The sequence below is a fragment of the Brachyhypopomus gauderio genome, chromosome 3, assembly GCF_052324685.1.
Source record: "Brachyhypopomus gauderio isolate BG-103 chromosome 3, BGAUD_0.2, whole genome shotgun sequence".
In the NCBI taxonomy this organism is placed as follows: Eukaryota; Metazoa; Chordata; class Actinopteri; order Gymnotiformes; family Hypopomidae; genus Brachyhypopomus; species Brachyhypopomus gauderio.
In genome coordinates this window covers 36,047,152-36,069,651 of record NC_135213.1, presented here as the reverse complement: position 1 = coordinate 36,069,651, position 22,500 = coordinate 36,047,152, and the positions used below count along the sequence as shown (strand labels likewise).

The window sequence follows — 22,500 nt, the reverse complement described above, 5'->3', positions numbered from 1 at the left end:
AAAGCAATTTCAGATTTGAGAGACTTTACCCATAGTTTTTCTACTCTAAACCCATATTTATAAGTGTAAAGCAAATCTAGCAGTGTTAATGTAAATGTTGGGGTACGTGTTGTGGGGGCAGGTGAACGCTCACCTTAATGAGTGGAGTTCGGCCAAAGAAGAAACCAAACATGTAGGCCATGATGTCGTTACAGATCACACAAGAGATCGGCACAATGAACCTGCAGAAACAACACCGCTTAATTTCACACCATCTCCTGCTCACTTTTATAAACCAGTTCACCTTTAAAACTTGTTCAGTTCACATTTAAACGTTCTCACATTTAAACCACACGGCAGATCGGCTTGGCACAGATTGGCACACTATGCTATGACATCATGTGGTGTTTCTGACCTGATGTCAGCTAACCAGGGTAAACCCAATTCTTGTTTCTGTGTCTATTTCAGGACATGAAAAGGGGATGAACTTTACTGAATGTAACTGATGAGGATATGAAACAATTTTTTTTAATAATCTCCCGTCTTTATAAGGAACAATACACTGCCCGTTAACCACGATCAACAGTGCTGATATTTTAGCACCAACAATAAAGTGATAATTCTAGTGTTTTAGCGCCACTTCTGGTGGTAGAAATTACAATGGTACACTAGCAGTAACCATAACGTAATTGCTGGAGGCTCATGTACTAGTAGACCAGTACATCCAATTCTGCATGTTATTAATCATATTTGGCTTCCATTATTGTACGAGGTTTGTGCCCAAACTGCCTTTAGGAGTGAATTGAGAATGAAGGATGAATGTGAGGTGTCGGTGTTGAGTGTGTGTGTGTTTGTTTGTGTGTGTGTGTGATGTAGTGTCAGTACTGACCAGATCATCCCTTCAAACAGGTTGTGAATGATGAGGTGAGACTGGGTGACCACGATGAGCAGGGTGACGTGGGTCCAGCCGAACTGCACCAGGACGCCGCACCATCGTAAGAGAGAAGACACAAACACCACAAGGCCTGAACTAAAACACCATCGAGCTCTTACAGCCGTGTGACTCATTACGTTTGCTCGGCTGTGTCGAGAGAAAAGACGAGAGTTCGGTCGGAGCGTCTGCTGTTGTCCAACTCACCATGTAGAATTGCAGGCGGTAGTGTTTCTTCACCAAGCTGAGAACAAACATGCAGAACCCTGCGACACACACACACACACACACACACACACACACACACACACATATATACACACACATATATACACACACACACACACACACACACACACACACACACATACACACACACACACACACACACACATACAAACACACAAACACACACACACACACAGTGATTAAAGTGATCTAATAACGGCTCACAACTCTGTCTCAGTCAGGCCACTAATTGTGGCCTATGCATTAGCACGAGCGCAACCTCACACACCAGGCACTCTACCACACACACACACACACACACACACACACACACACACACACACACACCTCATTATCTCCAAGGCAATGACACACAGACAGCAGAGATTAATAACAATCTATTGACAATACACTGGGAGAATAAAAACAATACACAGAATAATTGTACAGAACCTTAAATATATATTTTATTCAAATGTAGTAAAAGTACTTTCACTTTCAATCTTTATCAAATACAACATTGAATGTCCAGGCAGTGTGTAGATTTAAACTGTTTGCCTTGTATACATATATTTATTCAGAAAGGATTTGGATGCACAGACCGACACACACACTGCCTTCCTGTAACTGCTTTTATTCTGCAGTGCAGAAATGTGTTGAGATGTTTGTTTTCAACTCAGGAGAATCAAAGAGAGGCATCGACTCATGTCTGATGAGCCTACAGAACATCACATTACAAGACAGGGCCCGAGTTCTGAAGAGTCACAGTGCACGCGACCTTCAGAGCAGGTGAAAGGTCGCGTGCCTGTGCGTCTGCACCCTCCCCTGCAGGCTTCCGCTTCCTGGCCTGCAGCGCCAAACTCCCCGTGTTGGGTCTGTGTGTTCCAGCCTCAGTGTAGAGGCTGCAGTAGTATGACTGTACCCAGCCCGTTACCACATCCTGCCTGCTAGGAGCCATGGCCACACACTGCACGGATGTGTGCGTCATCTGGCCCCAAGCCCACCCACACACACACACACACACACACACACACACACACACACACACACACACACACACACTGAGGTATCCAGAACACCTGTTCACCCATCAGCTCAATTCAGGTCGGAGTCCAGAGGAAGGGAGAGACACTAAAAATGTGTGTATGTGTGTGTGTCTGTCTCACTGGTAAGATACAGTGCAAAGGAAATGAAGCAATGGTATTCACAGTGTGTGTGTGTGTGTGTGTGTGTGTGTGTGTGTGTCCCTATCTCTGGTCAAGTACAGGGCGAAGGAGAAGTGATGGTATTTGCTGTCGGTGTCTATCTCTCTATCTCTCCCTCCCTCTCTCACCGGTCAGATACAGGGTGAAGGAGACATTTGCTGTGTGTGTGTGTGTGTGTGTGTGTCTCACCGGTCAGGTACAGGGTGAAGGAGACATTTGCTGTGTGTGTGTGTATCTCACTGGTCAGGTACAGTGCGAACAAGACATTTGCTCTGTGTGTGTGTGTGTGTGTGTGTGTGTGTGTGTCTCACAGTCAGGTACAGGGTGAAGGAGACATTTGCTGTGTGTGTGTGTATCTCACTGGTCAGGTACAGTGCGAACGAGACATTTGCTCTGTGTGTGTGTGTGTGTCTCACAGTCAGGTACAGGGTGAAGGAGACATTTGCTGTGTGTGTGTGTGTGTGTGTGTGTGTGTGTGTGTGTGTGTGTGTGTGTGTGTGTGTGTGTGTGTGTGTGTGTCTCTCTCACCGGTCAGGTAAAGGGTGAAGGAGACATTTGCTATGTGTGTGTGTGTCTCACCGGTCAGGTACAGGGTGAAGGAGACATTTGCTGTGTGTGTGTGTGTGTGTGTGTGTGTGTATGTGTCTCACCGGTCAGGTACAGGGTGAAGGAGACATTTGCTGTGTGTGTGTGTGTGTGTGTGTGTGTGTCTCACCGGTCAGGTACAGGGTGAAGGAGATGAATCGATGGTATTTGCTGAGGATCCGTAGTGGCTCCTCCCTCTGCACCAGCGTGAAGAAGTAATCAGTCACCGTCTCACCATAGAAGAAGTAGTTCACACACAACAGGAAGTACCTGGGACACACAGCACCAGGTCAGAGCCCAGAACACACACCTTCCAGCTCCCATAACGTACAAACAGGTGTAGAAGAGATGAGAATCAGAACTCTTTCCTACTACTAGTAACCTTTCTGCTAGATTGTCATGTATTTATGCCTGTAGGATGTCATGTACTGCTTTGCCTAAAGAATCTGTGTACTGGTTTGTAACTGCACAACACTGGTTTGTAACCTGAGGTAATCATGTTTCCCTCTACTTTGCTGTTGGCAAAAAAAATCTGGTTGGAACAGACGAGCAGAGCGATTACAAAAATACAGAAGATCTGAAGAGAAACGTCTGAGACACATCCTGAGGCTGGAGCGAGACAAACAAGGTGAAAGTGAAGGTGACCTCTGACCCTAGAGCAGCAGATGGTCCAGCAGGAGACCGCAGGTGTGTGAGGTAACAGAGGCAGGGACACACAGGAGGGGTGTGAGCTGGGGGGGCGGAGCTGTGAAGACTCACCAACTGAGTGTCCTGAACCAGGGGAGGTGATAAGAGTGATACACGCTGTAGCCAATAGTGATGATCTCCTGAAAACACTTGATCTGCACACACAGCACCTGCGGGGTGGGGGGGAGAGGGAGAGGGAGAGGAAGAGAGAGAGAGAGAGAGAGAGAGAGAGATGGGGGTAGAGGGGAATAGGAGTGTGAGACAGAAGTGAGAGTGAGAGAAAGAAAAAATAAAAATGTGAGCGAGAGTGAGTGGGAGAAACTAGACAGAAAGAATGCATATAGTCCAAAAGCAGATTATGATAATTACCATCTGCAGCATTATTATTATTATTATTATTATTATTATTATTGCTGCCACAGTTAAACAAATTACAGACTGCATAGGGGTTCTGGACAGAGTTCACAGCAGCACCAGGAAGATGAGGATGATGAAGGCACTCACAATCATCATCAGCACCAGTGGGCCAAGATATATGATGATGAAGAAGAAGGAGATCATGGCCAGAGTGAGGATGCCACGAACCCACCAGTTCCTCCATCTGCAGGACGAAACACACACACACACACACACACACACACACACACACACACACACACACACACACACACACACACACACACACACACACACACACACACACACACACACACACACACACACACACACACACACACACACACACACACACACCACTGATTAGATGGATATTTAATCGTCTAAGCAGAAGAGATCAATTGACACATTCCCTAATAGCAGGAAACTTCAGAAGAATACAAATCTGACCAATCAATAAACATGCTCCAATATCAACAGGAGATCAATAACTTGAACAGAGAGAGATCACAGGAGGATGCTCCATTCTTCATCCTACACAAACACAGACCTTCAATGGTCCAGTGTACACCAAACCTTCTCTCTGCTAACTCCACACTCTCTGACCAACCGTTCTACTGTAATGACACCATGTTTGTAGAGTTCTCCCATTTACATCACATTCTCAATTTAAAAATAGTATTGTATCAGTATAAATGATTCTGATCAGTATTGCATAATACTCATGGTTTAATTATATATTACTGATAAGGTTTCCATTGCTCAAATCGGTGATAACGTTGGCGTCATTATGGTGGTATCACTAATACTGCATTTGTAATAACATAAGTATGAATGACTGGTCAAATTATGATCATATAAATTTTCTATCCCTCACAACAGTGAACAGCAGTTTGCCCAGCAGGTGTTTGTTTATGTATGAGACGAGGGCTAGTGTTACCGTGACGACAGGCCAGACAGGGCTTTGGTGAGGACCTCCGGGGTGTCGTCAGCAGGAGGAGGAACGTCAGGAACACCGGGGTCCGTCTTACACTCACCATCCGACACTCCTCCATCTCTCTGTACCCTGTCCTCCGCCTCAGACCCCTAGGAGGGAGAAAGAGGGAGGGAGAAGAGGGGGAGAGAGAGAGAGAGAGAGAGAGAGAAAGAGGGGGGGAAGAGAAGGAGGAAGAGATAGAGATGAAGAAGAGAGGGAGAGGGAGAGAAAGAGAAGGAGGAAGAGATAGAGATGAAGAAGAGAGGGAGAGAAAGAGGAGGAGGAAGAGATAGAGATGAAGGAGAGGGCGGGAGAGAGGGAGGGAAAGAGAAGGAGGAAGAGAGAGATGGAGAAGAGAGAGTGAGAGGGAGGGAAAGGAGGAGAAAGTGAGGGAGAGGGGGAAGGGGAGGGAGAGATAAGGAGGAAGAGAGAGATGGAGAAGAGGGCAGAGAAAAAGATGAAGGGGAGAGAGAAATGGAAAAGAGGGAGAGAGAGAGGGAGACAGAGAGATGTAAACACAAGACGGCAGGAAGAAGTAAAATAATGCGTGCATGCCTTCAACACAGTGTTTAACACTTGTGCCAGTCTGTGATCCTCAACACACACACGTTTCTTCTGCTTTCTAACAGCACTGGTCTGTCACAGCAGCTTGTTGCCGTGGCAGTACCAAAGCACCAATCACGAGGTCCCTCCCTCATCACCATAGCAACAGTCTGAAAATTGTGTCAACTGCCAGGGCTTCCAGAAGTGTTCTAGAAACTTCTCTCCACCTGACGTCTCGCAACACCAACGACAACATCCAGAGGCAGCGCGGGTAAGGAAATGGGAGGAGGCGATTGGCTACATTCTGGATGAGCAATCTGGGAGGAGCCAGGGTTGCCATGGAGATGGGAGTACATCCTGTCATTCAGACTGCCAAGTTAAAAATACACTTCCAATCCCCCGCCCGTCACCCCCCAACAGACACAAATAGATCTACAGGAACTGAGGGCACCATGTTTGAGAGAGAGAGAGAGAGAGAGAGAGAGAGAGAGAGAGAGAGAGAGAGAGAGAGAGAGAGAGAGAGAGTGGGCGGGTCCTCCGTGTTCCTATGGCAGCCTCCTGTTCTATTTTCCTGGTCCCACAGTGATTCACGCTCTGTCGGCTTGGCGACGAGCTCTGGGAGAACCTCTGAGTTCTCGGGAACTCCGTGATCCCCACCACGCTCACCACGTTCTCCAGGAGAGACCAGATACGCTGGTGAAACCACACAGACAGACGGCGGTCACCACGGGGTGTGTGCAGGTATTCCATGCTGTTCTCAGATCAGCTGGACAGCACCACACTCAGCTTACGTCTCTGAGCCACTGATGAAGAACTGCAATGAGATCACGTTGACGTTGTTGTACTTTGAGCTGATGATGCCTCCTCGAATACAATGAGGTAATGTTTCCACACGCCTGACGACAAACCTATCAAAAGACCCCAAATGAAACCATCACCTTCAGGCAGACAACCTGGTCCCTTTCAATGGCCACTTGTAGAAAGGCATCTTGGGTAATGAGGCGTGGGACTGGTGATAGACTAGCAGGAAGATGATGGCGGCTTTGATGGGGCCCTGGTGCGTGCACACCTACAGCACGTCGCATGCAGGGCGACTTGTGTGTGTGTAGCAGTGTGACCTCACGTATACTCACTGAGACTCAAAGACATGACCTTGCTTGTCCTATCAGGTGAGCGTCTGAATAGTGACAGCACCGTGAGCCGACCTACGATTGGCTGCGTGCGCCATGAAGGCGGGAAAAAGGCGGAAGGAGATTCTGCCTCTTGACTCTGCAGCTGGACTGATGCCCTGTAAGAAAACAACTGGCCTGCCGCTGAAACACACTGTACTTTTCTAGACAGGAGAGCGGTTTCCACACTCAAGGTCCCATTTCCTCTCCATCTCTTCGATACGGTGAATATACCAGAGGCATGACTTTACAAGCATCCCCAATTCACTGAAGCACACAAAGAGCTCTGTGTGCGTGTGCAAAATGCCCACACTAACCCAATTTTAAAGCATGTTCCTTGATTATCCAAGTTCTCAGTCTTAACCATGCACTGCTGTTTATCGTGGCTACTTGGTGAAGTCACATCTGAGTTCAGGATATGTGGACATTGCTGTCTGTGCTGCCAAACACGGTCATTCAGTGACTGGGCCAAAAAGAAAAACTAGACGCATTTTTAAATAGTAACCGCACTCACAACAGCGTGGTGTGGTGTGGAGTCGCTGGGGCCTCCTTCAAACAGTTTCACAAACATGTCAACGTCTTATCAAATAAAGTACACACACACACACACACACACACACACACACAAACTGGTCCATAAATACACAATGTGTATGATGTCAAGCAAACAAGACAGGACTGTTTGTTTCAAAAGTAGTCGAGTTACTTTACCATCACCACCACGCCCCTCCCCTCACAGAGAGAGTGCTGCTCCATAATCCCAATCTGTCGTAAACCCTCTTTAATTAATCTGCCGCCTGTTAAACTGCTTTCTTTTTTCTTTTTCTATATAATCCGGACTGTTGATCCCCGCTACTGTGGACAGTCCGAGAATGTGTGTGTTTTCTGTCCTTATGCCCTTGTTGGGAGTGTCTCAGCCAACATGCTCGTGAAGCTGAAACACAACCAGGATTGTCTTCGCGCCCACTCCCCGTTTTAATCCGATTACTGTCGCGTAGCAACAGCGACGAATTATTCGAATTAATCGCATCCACAAGATTCGCATTTTAGACCAACACGTCTTCATTTGGCCGTAAATACAGCCTCGTAAATACAGTCTCGGTTTCTCCCCACTGACTGAGTTGCACCACAGCTAAGATGCTAACTGTTAGCGACCCTCGCGAGCACTAACGGCTCCGTTAACAGCGAATACACGGCAGCTAGCATGTTAGCCTGTTAGCTAGCGACAACTAGCTGTCGTATTTTAATCTGTTCGGGGGAGGAATCATAAATAACCGTAATATCACCGATATCTGTGTAGTTGTGGCCACACATGTGATAACGTTAGTAAGATCTTGTCATTCGGGAGACGAGCAGCTAGCTAGCGAGGCGGTTCGCCGTTAGCGTCCCGCTAGCGCGTTTGTATTAGTCGAATATAAAACACAGTGTGTGTGTTTTGGGGGGTTTTCTTCACCTTCTCTTCTGATGGTTGGTGCTGCAGTTGGTTTTCCGCTGCGGTGCGATGCCGTAGCTCCGTCATTTCAACCTTGTTTTGAAAACGTGCAGTAATAAACAACCCCAGACAAACGCTGTGACGGGCGATTATTGTGCTCCAGATCTCCACAGGCTGGATGTTCTTCTACCTTCTGCCTTCGTCTGTTCCATCAAAGCTTCTGCCCCCCGGGTTGTTTTCGTCTAACAGCGCCCTCTGTGAGGTTGTTCTCGGCGCAGATGTGTTTTCTGCACATGCAGAAGGGATCACAAGTTTTTTTATCTTGTTTTTTTTGCTGTTGTTGTTGAAGTATTTGTTTTTACAAACCAGATGTAAATGTTTAAATGATCTGAACACAGACTGTAGGTGAAATGTGTAAATATGAAGGCCAGTGTATGTTGATGTAATTCCTCACACAGCCACTAGATGTCAGCAGAGGCCGGAGGAGTCGCGCGTGTCTGACCGCTGCAGTGATGCTGCAAAGCTGCGTCACCGGACCAGAGACCCGGACGGGGGTGTACGGGGGTGTACGGGGGCGGCGGCTGTGACTATGGGTGAGCAGAGGCTTGTTTTATTATTGGGTGGTTTGTTTAGTTTTATTTGTACGTATTTTTATAGCAGGTACTTAGAAACAGGCCGGGTACTTACTGCTAAGGACGTGTTAATCTGACCATTTCATGGGACAGTGACATGTAAAGCAGTCTGCACTAGTGAGTACAAATTCTGCAATACAGCGAACAAGCTTTTCCTTCTACAACTGAACAAGGGCTTCAGATGCGTGCCCTGCTCAAGCAAATACTACTCAAACATCACTCAAATGCTATTAAAAATATTTGCATAATCAATATGCTTATCTTATTCATTTTCCATTGATTCTTTTTATTTGCAGGATAGTGTAAGGGGTAGCAGTATGGTATAACATGTTGCAGGACAGTCTAAATGGCTGACCTGTGATCAGAAGCAGAGAAAAACATCTAGCTGATATAAAATACAATAGTTTGCTAATCAATATCAAATCAATTACTCAGAATACTCCTCTGTCTTCACTGCTCTCGAAGCCCCGTGATCATTAATGCCCCCCATGCAACTGCATAACAGCAGAGGGTGGAAAATATATGAAAAACATCACTGTAGTATAAGAGTTTGGGTCATAGAGCCTGGAGATTCTTTAGTCTGTAATCTTTCAGCAATATGCAACAGTGTGTAAACTCACTTTTTTTCTTTTTAACCCCACGATGAGTCCTACACACTCACACTTCACTCTTGTAACCACATACCATACACTTTCTTTACAGTTCTCAGAAGTTACTGAATCGCGTTTAAGATGTTCACGAAGCTTCAGCCGTCTGACACGTCCTTGCGTGGTGGAGACAGATGGTGACACTCTGGGCATCGGTGTGTTGGCGTTCAGCTCCGCCCGCTCTGCACTCTGGCGAGATGCCATCAGTGTCGAGCTCCACACTCCACCTGGACACATAAGGGATGAAATAGTGTCTCGTATAAATGTTTTATTCTTTACATTAGTAATATAAACCATTACATTTTCACTGGTAAGATGGAAGTTATTTACACTAAGTGATCACTTCATTAGGTACCCCTAATAAATAATAAATATTGCAGTACATTTATAGACTCACATGTATTTTACAGTCTGTTGTAAATCCACTACTGCGGGCAGCGTCTACTCAGTAGTCAGTGTAGTCCAGTTCTGTAGTCAGTGGTCCTGGAACCCTGTGCATGTTGAATATATTAGGTCGCTGAGAAGATGGCACACTGGAACAGAACGAGTCAGTTCTGAGTGATTATCTGACTGAGGAACGACTGGTTGTCCCTAGAGACAGCTGCAGTGCAGGTGGACCTATTTAACAAGGGATCAGGGTGTGAGTCTCAAGCACTAAAAATACATTTGATTTCCGCGCAATGAAGCTTCAGGTTACAGAAAGGTAAGGACTTCTTGTTAAAAAAACAACAACACAGAAGTGTGGGGATGTACTACATTCCTGGAACAAAAAGGATGGATGCATGGAGGTGTGTGTGTGTGTGTGTGTGTGTGTGTGTGTGTGTGTGTGTGTGTGTTTGTGTTTGTGTGTTTTGACCATTAATAGTAAATGACAGTTGTCTCCTATTAAATGTTTTTAGTTGTATACAATTTTGGAGGAAGAGCCTATTCCATGATTTTTAAGTTAAAACACATGCACGTGCACATGCATTAGACTGGAAGCAATGAGCTCATACTCAGGGGCAGGATATCAGCTCCTGGTAACATCTCTTCCACTCAAACCCCACTTAAACAGTGCTTAAACCCACTTAAACCCTGCATAAACCCCACTTAAACAGTGCTTAAACCCCTCTCAAACCCACTTAAACCCTGCATAAATTACTTACCTCCCCATATTCTCCTAGTTAAAACCTAGACTTATTCTTTTAATGTACTCTATCCTCTGTATACTGAGCTGAATTCCTAATAGTATTCTTAAATGTGCCATTGAATTAATTATTTTAAATTGTTTTCTCATGGTATAGAAGGTATATAACTTTGGTTGGGTGAAAAATGCCCACAGATTGTTATACAAGCCCACATTAACAGCTGTATGAACGTTTTATACAATATTAAAACAAGATTTTTATATGTTTATTTATTTACTAATTTGAACATGAATATTTGATGAACTCTGTTCTGATTGGCTGCTTAACAGCAAGGCATCTTGACAATCAATAGGTCAAAATCAATCACTAGCAAACTGAAAGTTGAACCCACTGCATATGATGCTTCATGGCGTGATATTTCAGTCCTCAAACAAAACTGAGTAACAGAATTACCACGTCTTGTCAAATTTCAATCGATTCCACTACTGTAGAGGAGAAGCTAACATTAGTTAAAAGAAACACATTAGCTAGCTGTAGGCCTAGATGTGATATCTCTAAGCAAACTAACTATTTTTTTAATAATCTTTGACTTAAAATATTAGAAATGCACTTGCCACATGGATGGACAAAGATAAGTTACGTCTTTTGTAGATTTATGACACAACAAGCTATAATCTATTTTTTGCATTCTATAGTAAAGCATTATAGTGTAGAGTATAACGTAGTGAGATATTATCAGTACCACTGCAGCACAGCATGCCGGTCACATCAGCGCTTATTATCAACACTTCACTGTCCACATTGTAATAATTCCTGTTATGCTTTTCTCTGTAAAACCTGCTGATTTTATTAAGTAAAGGATGTTGCATGGTTCCTGTGTGTGACACAGATGGAGTGTGTAGTGAAGATCAAACTGCTGACACTGCTGTTAGTGACATGCACTGGAGCTGCGTTGTTTTATTAGTGACAGGTCACTTTAAGAGCCCCACCAGAACCACCAAGAGAATCAATCTCCCTGACAGGCCCCTCCGCATCTTAAGTAAATCTATCACATGCAGGATCATTACATGGATAGCTCTGCATGCCACACACATTCATCCACACACATGCACTCACAGGCACTCGCATGCATGCACACACACACACACACACACACACACACACACACACACACACACACACACACACACTCCAAATTACAGTGTGCCCAAGATGTAGAATGTTGTTGTCAGAAATGATCCATTACTCATGTATGCTGCAGTAACCCAGGCCCCAGGCACTGTCTGCCTGCAGTACTGGTTCTAGTGTTCTGCAGTTCCGTTCGTAGTCCAATTACCATCTTTTTTTCAAGTAGGGCATATTAATCTTTTTGTAATTTGCTATCTCCAATCCCTCTGGGCATGCATTTATTCCCCAGTCATGCTGGTGTAGGGTGCATGAGGATTATTGCAGGTTCTCTTCCTCATCCCAGGGAAGAGAGCTACTCTCAGTATCTTCACGACAGGCTCGTCTTCCCCGGTGGAACCGTAAGTGTGCTGTACAGTAGCAGTGGGCGTTGTGGTGGTGGATAACATCTCTCCTCAAAGGAACAACTCACTAACAAGATCTATGGAGCATTCAGCAAAAGTTATAGTTAGGTGGAACGTGCTGAACAAAAGTGATGTGTGTGTGTGCGTGTGTGCATGTGTGTGTGTGTGTGTGTGTGTGTGTGTGTGTGTGTGTGTGTGTGTGTGTGTGTGTGTGTGTGTGTGTGTGTGAGATTTTGTCTGGGATCGGAAGAATTTCCCCTTATACCTGCTGGGCTTTGACTTGTGGGACATCTGCAAGGCAGAAGTGTATATATGGGTGTATATATGGTGCTAAAGGTGTTTGAGAGTGTGAGTTAATGAGGGAGAAAATGAGTGTGTGATTGAGAGTGTGAGGGAGAGTGAGTGTGAGTGAATAAGTAAGAGAGTGTGTGAGTGAATGAGTGAATGTGAGAGTAAAAGTGTGATTAAGAGTGCGTGTATGTGTGTGTGTGTGTATGTGTGTGTGTGACATTCTGTGTGTGTGACTCATTCTGATGGTCCTGACATAAACTGGAGTTTCAGCCGTCCTTATTAATAGCCAAAATCAACTGGCTTTTACTGATAACATGGTCAATGACTCAATCTTACCATTCACTCCGGCTAATATTTTATTGTAAGATTATTAGATCTTGCACGGCTCCCCATCTTGGGGTGCAGAAAGAATTGTGTAATAAGACAGGAAATTATTGCCCACCTTTAAATATAAATTTGATGAATGAGAAGCCAACTAGCTCTTAGACAATTACACACACAAACTATGCATTTCAAAATGGATTACAGCCATTCGGTACATTGGTGAGCAAACCTAGACACTAGGGTGCACACACCAGTGTATTTTAGTGCCGGTCCCAAGCCCGGATAAATAGGGAGGGTTGTGTCAGGAAGGGCATCCGGTGTAAAAACTGCGCCAAATCAAATGATGCGGATCAAAAATAGAAATTCCATACCGGATCGGTCGAGGCTCGGGTTAGCAACGACCGCCACTGGTGCTGTTGTCCAACAGGGCATTAGTGGAAATTGGACTACTGTTGGGACGAGGAGGAGGAGGAGAGGGGGGAAGAGGGTTCTGAAGCTGAAGGAGAGGAGGCAGAGCAGGAGGGTGGAGGTTAGAGTTGGTACGTTGAATGTGGGCTCTATGACAGGTAAAGGGAGAGAGCTAGTTGATGCGATGGAGAGGAGGAAGATAGATATACTGTGTGTACAGGAGACCAAGTGGAAGGGGAGCAAGGCCAGGAGCATTGGTGGTGGCTTCAAACTCTTCTATCATGGTGTAGACAGGAAGAGAAATGGAGTAGGGGTAATCCTGAAGGATGAGTTTCGTAAGAGTGTAGTGGAGGTAAAAAGACAGGGTGATCTGTGACAGGGTGATCTGTGTAAAGTTAGAGATTGATGGGGTGATCATGAATGTCATCAGTGCTTATGCTCCTCAGGTAGGTTGTGATGTGGAGGAGAAATAGGAATTCTGGAGAGAGTTAGATGAAGTTGTTTTGCAGGTTTCTAAAGAAGAGAGAGTGGTTATTGGAGCAGATTTAAATGGACATGTTGGTGGAGGGAACAGTGGTGGTGAGGAGGTGTTGGGTAGATATGGTGTTAATGTAAGGAATATGGAAGGACAAATGGTGGTAGATTTTGCTAAAAGGATAAAGGATGGCTGTAGTTAACACTCACTTTAAGAAAAAGGAAGAGCACAGGGTAACGTATAATAGTGGGGGAAGATGCACACAGGTCGACTATATCCTCTGTAGGAGACGAAACCTGAAAGAGGTTAGTGATTGCAAGGTGTTACCAGGGGAGAGTGTAGCTAATATGGTGATATGTAGGATGGTTTTGGAGGTGAAGAAGAGGAAGAGAGTGAGAGCGGTTCCTAAGATCAGGTGGTGGAAGTTAAAGGATGAGGACTGTGGTGTAAAATTCAGGGATGAGGTGAGGCAGGTACTGGGTAATGGTGGTGGTGTTCTGGACACCTGGGATGAAACTTCAAATGCAGTGAGGGATGTGGCTAGGAAGGTACTTGGTGTGACCTCAGGACAGAGGAAGATAGACAAGGAGTCGTGGTGGTGGAATGAGGAAGTTCAGGAAAGTTTGAGAGGAAAGCGGTTGGCTAAAAAGAGTTGGGATTTTCAGCGAGATGAAGAAAGTAGACAGAGGTACAAGGTGATGTGTCATAAGGCAAAGAGAGCAGTGGCAGAAGCTAAAGAGAAGGCATATAGCAATCGGAGATTGCTTTGGAGAGCAGGGAAATGAAAATGAGCAGGAGTAAAACAGAGTACTTGTGTGTGAATGAGAGGGCAGACGGTGGACAGGTCCAGTTACAAGGAGTTGATTTGGTGAAGGTTGACAAGTTTAACTACTTAGGGTCGAGGATACAGAGTAATGAAGGAAGTGAAAGAGAGGTAAAGAAGAGAGTGCAGGCAGGCTGGGGTGGATGGCATAAAGTGTCTGGGGTGATCTGTGATAGAAGGGTGTCAGCTAGAATGAAAGGAAAGATCTAAAGGACAGTAATGGACTGGAGACGGTGGCACTGACAAAGAGACAGGTGAGGGAGATGGAGGTGTCTGAGATGAAGATGTTGAGATTCTCATTTGGAGTGACGAGGAAGGATAGGATCAGAAATGAGTTTATTAGAGGATCAGCACATGTAGCATGTTTTGGAGATAAAGTTAGAGAAGCGAGATAGAGATGGTTTGGACATGTACAGAGGAGGGAGGAGAGGTATATTGGTAGGAGGGTCTTGAGGATGGAACTTCCAGGCAAGAGGAGGAGCGGTGGACCTAAGAGGAGGTTTATGGATGCAGCGGTAGAGGATGAGAGAGTGGCTGGTGTGTCAGTGGAGGACACTCAGGACAGGGCCAGATGGAGGAGTTTGATCCACTGTGGCGACCCCTAAACGGGAATAACCGAAAGAAGAAGAAGAAGGTACACTGGTGAGCAGATTCTAATACAACGTATCAATAAACAATATTTGTCACTTCTAACTGTTTTGAACGATTTATGGTGTATGTATACATGTGTAGAAACACACAGGCAGCACTAGTGTGTAATCTGTAATCCTCTGCCACTATCAGCATGTCTGACCTACTTCTGAGAACATGCAGACGTATCACAGCGCTCAAAGAAACCTTTGAAACTTCAAATAAGTTCAGGTACAATCAAATAAGTTCATGTAGTAGGGCAGACTACGTTTTTGTCCCCACGGCTAAGTATGTTAGCCTGTATTTTTCCATCATGTGCCTCTGAAGCTTCAAGTAAGGTCATTTTTGTCCTATTGTGGACCTATTTTATGTAGGTATGCCTACATAAGAGAGCGAGCCAGAGGGAGAAACTCCCCGTCAGGCCCATTACCCTCGATAGGTTTATCACGTCAACAGGAGACGTGGCCTCCCCTGGCCCGCACGCCCGCCGGCCCTATCTTGACAGATTTAACAACAGCTGAAACCGATCGATCCACGTAGAATTGGCCGAGGCGCAGAGCCTAACTTGATTCGCCCAGTCTGGATGGGGAGAGGTGCCGTCAGCACTCCGACTCTTCAGGAGACGCATGAATAATTGATACGCAGCCTCCCTCTCCGGGCGCGTTTGGCGAGCCGTAGTCTGATGGGACTATTAATCAGGTTACACCCGCATCCAGGCTGCTTACCGCCCATCTCGCCGTTGTCAGGCCGCCGTATAAACGTTATCGGCAGTATTTGGGCAGGCAGGTGAAGAAATATCATTTTTTTGGCTACAGCCGTCAGAGGCCACACAGAAAACGATGCTTTAGATCACTGGGGGACAAGCCCATTAGCTTGATTATTTTACTATGCTTTTTACTACAGTACAGCTATTAATTAACCATCGATATTCCTCTGTCCGTATTGATCTGTCTATCCATACCACATCCATATCTGTCTATCCATACCACATGCATTTTAATGATATTTTCAAACTTGTTATATATTGGTTTATTTGATATTTTTGTATTCCTCTTGAGTCTCCAGTTCTGTGATTTTGTCACTGAGTATGTTTTTTCTAGAATGTGTAAAATATGCAGTTTACAGCCCTGCTTGTAGTTTATATGTTCAGTCTCTCTCTCTCTCTCTCTCTCTCTCTCTCTCTCTCTCTCTCTCTCTCTCTCAGACACATTCACATAAACACACACATACAAAAACCATAAAACAGATATAGATTGATTTTGGTTGATAAATGGCTTTATTTGGCTTGGGGGAGTACCACTGTATGGATCTAGCAGCGTGTATGGTCACAGTAGAATAGCAGATTGTTCTGTGTGATTACAATTCTGAACCTTTTCTGAAATAGTGTGATAATGCAGAAAACTAAAACGAGTACTTAACGCATTTTGTTTGTGATTAAGGCAGTAACAGTACATACATTATTTGTTTTTAGACACAACAAGCAAATCTATCCCATCCTGTCTTATTTTGTCAAGCTCCAAGAATCAGGCCATGCAAAGAAGAGAAGATAAATCAAAACAAATCAACATCCTGTCGACTGGTTCACCTGCCAGTGCACAGACGGAGTTAATCCCCACACTCAGTTAATCCCCACACTCATTGAGCTTCAGTCATCACAAGGGCATTGTAATCGCAGACTCTCTCTGCCCCCCCCCCCCCCCCCCCCGTCTTCTCTTGCAGTCACCCAGAACACACCACTAGTTCCAGTGAGATTTGTTTTGTTTTGTTTTTTATCAGATATTGCCAAATACTACAGTGAAATCACTCTGGCTTACCATGAGTGTGACCAGCAAACATGTTAGTATGTGCAAGTCATGCAAACAAATGTGTGTGTCTGTGTGTGTGTGTGTGTGTGTGTGTGTGTGTGTGTGTGTGTAGTCATAAAATCCACCTTACTGCTCTTTCCTCTGCATGCCTGTCTGCCCTCTTGTCTGTCTACCCTCTCCCTTTGCCTGTCTGCCCTCCTGTGTGTCTGTCTGCCCTTCTGCGTGCCCTTGTCCTTCTGTCTGTCTGCCCAGCAGTCTGTCTGTCCTTTAGTCTGTCTGCGCGGTGACCTGTCATCTTCAGAGTGGTCTGAGAACTGGCTCTGTCACAACCAAATACCCTGCTGACTGTAGAGGACACCACACACTTCTGATGCCTCAGAGAACACACACACACACACACACACACACACACACACACACACACACACTCACCATGATTAACATGAACATCAAATGCAGAGGCACACTTAACACAAATACAATCACACATTCATGCTGCAGACACACACGCACACACACACACACACACACCAAAAGCACTCTAAGAGTGTCTCCCCTGATGACAGGAGACCATCGGGGGGGGGGGGGGGGGGGCTGTCTCATGGTTCTCCAGCCTCACTGCACTCGAACAGTCCTGGTCCAGCTCATGAAGGACGTTGCTATTAACAGAAGGTCCGTTCGGAGTAAGGCTAACTCTAAAATGTGCAGTGATCTTGTCTCCAGAACTGTAGGGGGAGACACTTGCATTACAGAGCCTGCAAACGCAAATCTACCAGGTTCAAACCAGTCAAGAGGCAGTCTCTCAAAGGCAGAAGTAATATGATGATAAATAGCATCAAACTGTTTTTTTAAATCTAAGTATTTCATTCCTGGAGGGATTTGCACTGAATGCAGAAAGCATGCCTGTCTCTCGCACACAGCTCATCTTTAAATATTAAATATTTAAAACTAAGTTCACTCCACTAAAACTCCACATAGCCACATCAGCTGTGCCATGACCAGTGCTATGAAACAGAAGGCAGGAGGATGATTCAGCGTTGAATGTGAAGAGCTTAGAAGGTGATGGAGGTGACCACATCCTGCATCTTCCCTCGGTAAACGAGTCAGTTACCCTGATGGTTGTTCTGTGGTGGAACGCCAGGGTCCTTGGGCTGAGCGTTGGTGTAGCTTGATCATTCACTGAAGACCTTGGCAAACCACATTGGGTGCATGCGTGTGTGTGTGTGTGTGTGTGTGTGTGTGTATGTGTGTGTGTGTGTGTTTCTTTAAATTTAGCAAACTTCCAACTTGCTGTTTCTTATGTCTAATAGCACCATGAAGTTGGAAAGAGTGGAGGTTACATCTGCAGTGAATGTAAGGACATGCAGTGTCATCATCCAGACTCCTACAGGCACTGCTCTTCGTCCAACTCCTCTTCATCCTCCTCCTCGTCACTAGCTGGCACCCCGATGCCCTGTGAGCGTGGCCACGCCAGCCACTGGCCCCACCTCTCACTCGTATTGGCATCATGTTAGGGGTAAGCTTTCCCTTGCTCTCAATAAATGTTCGAATGTCTTATTGTGGTCCCTAAAATGTGGTGTGTGTGAGTGTGTGTGTGTGTGTGTGTGTGTGTGTGTGAGTGTGTGTGTTTGTGTGTGTGTGTGTGTGTTTACTAAGTGCATGAACTACCTAATGCTGCTTGTGCAGTCTGCATGGATCTGCTCAGTCACCACGAGAAGATTCCTGCTGTGTCTGTTTATGCCGATTGCACAGAGCCATGTGTAACCCTTCCATTCACCCGAGAGGTGGAGGATGGTCAGATGTTGAGGTATGCTGATTGTGTGTGTGCGTATGTTAATGAACAGAGGTGGTGGACATCAGAATCTGGCTGGGAGGAACAGGGTGGCCGTGGTATAGAGCTGTGGAGCACGTGGGCGTCTTTACTTGTTCTGGCCAGCAGGGGGCTTGCTGTTTGCCTTGGCGTCTGCTTTCTCACTCTTGCCCTCTTCCGCTTTGCTCCCGTTCTTCTTCTCTGTCTCTGTTCCCTTCTCTTTCTGCTTCTCAACCTCTTTTTCCTTCTTCTCTTTCTTTTCTACTTTCTCTTCCTTCTCTACTTTCTCTTCCTCCTCTTCTTTCTCCTCCTCTTCCTCTCCATTTTCCTTTCCTTCCTCCGCCTCTTCCTGTTCCTCGCCGGCTTCTCCTTCTCCCTCTCCTCCCTCCTCTCCACCCTCCTCTTCCTCTCCCTCCTCTCCTCCCTCCTCTTCCTCTCCTCCTTCTTCTGCTTCCTCTTCTTTCTCTTCAGCCTCCACCTCCTCCTCTTCCTCCTCGGTGTCAGGCTTGGCCACGCCCCTCCTGTAGGCGCTCAAGGCATAAGAGCGTCCCACCGAATAGGAGACGCCGGGGTAGGCGGACTGGAGCATGGCTCCGCCCACAGTGCTCAGGCGACACTCTTCCCCCTCCAGCAACTTCCTGTGAGAGACAGACAGAGACACACAGAGACAGAGACTCAGTCTTCATACCATAAATGCCATCTAACGTGGTCAGGACATTAGCCCCAGGGGTCAGGAAGATGTCCGACCTGTAGGCTGCGATCTCGATGTCCAGGGCCATCTTGACGTTGAGCAGCTCCTGGTACTCCCGCAGGTGACGGGACATCTCTCCTTTGGTGGAGCGCAGGGCGTTCTCCAGCTGCTGAATGGTCTCCTGCAGGACGCGCCCCAAACAGTCAGTACAGTCAGTACATTCAGTACATTCAGCACAGTCTGTACAGTCAGTGGGCGACTAAGCACTTTCCTAAGTCACTCCGGATATGACCGTCTGCTAAAAGCTATAAATGTAAATATATTGCATGCAGTCGAACAAGCGGTGCTGATCATTCTGCAACCGTAATAAGTGTTTGGGCTTTATGGCCCGCTACTTCGCCCTCGGCCCTTTCACCTGTAGCTCGCCGATCTCGTTACTGTGCCGATCCTCCATCTCCGCCAGCTGCCGCTCCAGGGCGTCGTTGTGTCCGCGGAGCGCCTCGATCTCCAGCGTGCGCGCCTGCACCTGTCGCCGGTACTCGCTCAACTCGTCCTTCGCTTGCTTAATCGCGTCGTTGTTGCGCGCTGCCACCTCGTTGACGCTGGCGAACTTGGAGCGGTACCACTCCTCCGCCTGGTGCTGGTTCCGGGACGAGAGGGCCTCGTACTGGGCCCGGATGTCCTTCAGAGCCACGGCGAGGTCCGGTTTGCTCATGTCCATCTCGACAGACACCTGTCCCGAGAGTTCAGAGAGTTCAAAACGCTGTTGCATCACGCTAGATGCAAATACGATGTTAAAGAACGATGTTAAAGAACGTTATTTGAAATGGCGTTGAGGAATTCCTAGTGCTGCTTCATGGAACAAAATGATTTAGCATTATTGATTAGGACAGAATATTGAAATATCGATGTCTTATAAACAATTCTGGGTGGGTAAACAGGGCCTGGGTGATATGATGGACCCACTCAACTGTCCTACATTAAATCCATTGAAATCTTAAATAACATTTAAAATGAAATTTATTAAATAGATTAGTAAATAGATATGAATATTCCATTGCTAATCTCTATGTAATATAACATTCAATAATATAATTACTTATATGTTCCTATATAATGATCCTATTTTATGGAAATACGTACTGTAAATACTGGAAATACAATAGTGAATTTACAGGCTACAAGCATCAATTAGGCTTTTAATTCGACCCACAACCATCGCTGTAGCCTTTCACGGACAGCGCTTCAATAAGTGAGTGCTGAGATGTAATCTACCGCGCGCTGACTCAGGGCTTCGCGCGCCAGAACGGATGACGCTGCCCGCGCGCTGGATTGCAGTCGCTCACGCGAGGACGCAGCAACAACTCTGTGATGATTTTACATCTACATCTAAACCGACACAGCCATCTTCTGTTCAAAGTGCAGGTTTCCTTTATATGGCAATAAAAGTGAGATATGCGATATATGTATAGGTATCTATATATGTTATATATGCAGCTGTAACATAACACGCACATGAAGTGCGTGTAAGGTGGTTTAAACTCTGCCCAGTGCCCAGGGAAGACCATGACGCAGTCCCGTCAAGGACGCTGCGCAACCGGGTTCCTGGATCTGCCACGTCATGCCACACCTAAAATCCTGCGCTACAGGAAGTACGCCCCGAAGTTTGTTACTGTTCCTTTCGGCAACTCTCTCTCTCTCTCTCTCTCTCTCTCCCCCTCTGTCTCCTCTCTCTGTCTCTCTGTCTCTCTGTATCTCTCTCTCTGTCTCTCTCTCTCTCTCCCCCCTCTGTCTCTTCTTTCTGTCTCTTTCTCTCTCACACACACACACACACACACACACACACACACACACACACACACACACACACACACACACACACACACACCTGCCTAATGTCACGTTTTCTGTTTTCAGCGTTGTCAGTGCTCTCTCTCTGAAATTGCGATATGCTGTAATAATTCAAATGTACAGCAGGTCATGTTAGTAACACACCAGTGTCTGCACGTGGACGCTCTGAGGCGGCCAGTTACTGCTGCAGTGCACCCGGCGGCGCGCGCCCCTCGACTGCAATACCGCGCCGCCTAATGTACAATACTGTACCTCACACAGAACACCGTGATTTACGCACGGGAAGCATTTATATCTACACTGAATTATATTAATAGTTACCACCGGTCTTAGTTATATTATGCCAAGTATTACACTCGAAGTAATTTAAACATTTTGAAAAATCAGAACTGAGTTGATTTTAAAACTTCTCGTTATATTTAAGCGTGCATCTAAGCCGTCTATTCGCCCTCATACATGGTGATGATTCGTGTGCACGCTCCCGTGCGCGCGCCTTTACCTGCGTGGCCTGCAAGGACGCCTGCAGCTCCTGAAGTTCCTCTTCGTGCACTTTCCTGAGGAAACCAATCTCGTCCAGCAGAGACTCGACTTTCTTCTCCAGCTCCAGTCGCGACAGGGTGGCGTCGTCCACATCTTTACGGTAGCCCTTCAGGCTGTTCTCAGCCTCCTCGCGCAGACGGATCTCCTCGTCCAACTTCTCCTTCAGGCGCTCCAGGGTCTCGTTCATGTGCACGCAGTCCAGGTGCATCTGGCTCTTCTCGTGCGTCAGCTCCTCCACGCGCGCGCGCAGCTCGCGGATCTCCTGCTCGTAGAGGTCGTGCAGGCGCGACGGCTCGTTGTGCCGCTGACGCAGCAGGGTAACCTCGGCCTCCAGAACTTTGTTTTGCTGCTCCAGGTTGTGCACCTTCTCGATGAAGGTGACGAAGCGGTCGTTGAGCCCCTGGAGTTGCTCCTTCTCGTTGGTGCGAATTATCTTCATTTCGTTGGTGATGGCCGTGGTCTGCGCGAGGTCGTCCGGCACCGGGGAGAAGCCGCTGCGACCGGCGCCCAGTTTGCCGCGGTACCCGCTGGATGCCATTATAGGCGACGGGGCTCCGTAGGTGCGGTGCGTCCCGGAGCGGTACCCCGCCGTCAGCCGAGGCGGGCTGTTACTCACGCCGGTCCGTCCGACGAGACGAGGAGCATCTCCGAATATCTTCCTGTACGAACTACTCGAATACATGTCGCTGGAATAACTCATGGTTCCCCCAGAAGATCCCTGGGTCTCGCAGCTGAGATGTGGGAAAGAGAGACAGGAATAGAAAGAGAGAGAGAGCGACAGACAGT

The 22,500-nt window shown here is 46.5% G+C and overlaps 2 protein-coding genes and 1 long non-coding RNA gene across 4 annotated transcripts in view; 1 reads left to right on the top strand and 2 right to left on the bottom strand.

Moving 5' to 3' along the window:
• The window catches only part of cds2 (CDP-diacylglycerol synthase (phosphatidate cytidylyltransferase) 2), a 15,175-nt gene extending 6,638 nt beyond the window's left edge, over positions 1-8,537 (bottom strand). The window contains exons 1-8 of one of the 2 annotated variants that reach the window (XM_076997955.1): positions 8,153-8,537; positions 4,952-5,097; positions 4,120-4,216; positions 3,688-3,785; positions 3,059-3,198; positions 1,118-1,176; positions 869-951; positions 134-221 (exon numbers count right to left, since the gene is read on the bottom strand). In XM_076997955.1, coding sequence (XP_076854070.1) covers positions 134-221; positions 869-951; positions 1,118-1,176; positions 3,059-3,198; positions 3,688-3,785; positions 4,120-4,216; positions 4,952-5,097; positions 8,153-8,218 — 777 coding nt within the window. In that variant the 5' untranslated portion in view covers positions 8,219-8,537. Of the gene's footprint in view, positions 1-133; positions 222-868; positions 952-1,117; positions 1,177-3,058; positions 3,199-3,687; positions 3,786-4,119; positions 4,217-4,951; positions 5,098-7,410; positions 7,598-8,152 lie in introns of those variants that run through there. The other variant, XM_076997956.1, reaches the window with a different exon arrangement.
• Positions 8,266-9,800, top strand: LOC143509333 (uncharacterized). The gene is made up of 3 exons (XR_013129625.1): positions 8,266-8,393; positions 8,590-8,724; positions 9,466-9,800. It is a non-coding gene; the product is annotated as an uncharacterized LOC143509333 (long non-coding RNA).
• Positions 9,801-16,270: 6,470 nt separating this feature from the next.
• The window catches only part of neff1 (neuronal intermediate filament family member 1), a 6,302-nt gene continuing 72 nt past the window's right edge, over positions 16,271-22,500 (bottom strand). The window contains exons 1-4 of the mRNA XM_076997952.1: positions 21,674-22,500; positions 19,739-20,056; positions 19,380-19,504; positions 16,271-19,270 (exon numbers count right to left, since the gene is read on the bottom strand). The exon at positions 21,674-22,500 is cut by the window's right edge and continues 72 nt beyond it. Coding sequence (XP_076854067.1) covers positions 18,742-19,270; positions 19,380-19,504; positions 19,739-20,056; positions 21,674-22,414 — 1,713 coding nt within the window. The 5' untranslated portion in view covers positions 22,415-22,500 and the 3' untranslated portion in view covers positions 16,271-18,741. The remainder of the gene's footprint in view (positions 19,271-19,379; positions 19,505-19,738; positions 20,057-21,673) is intronic.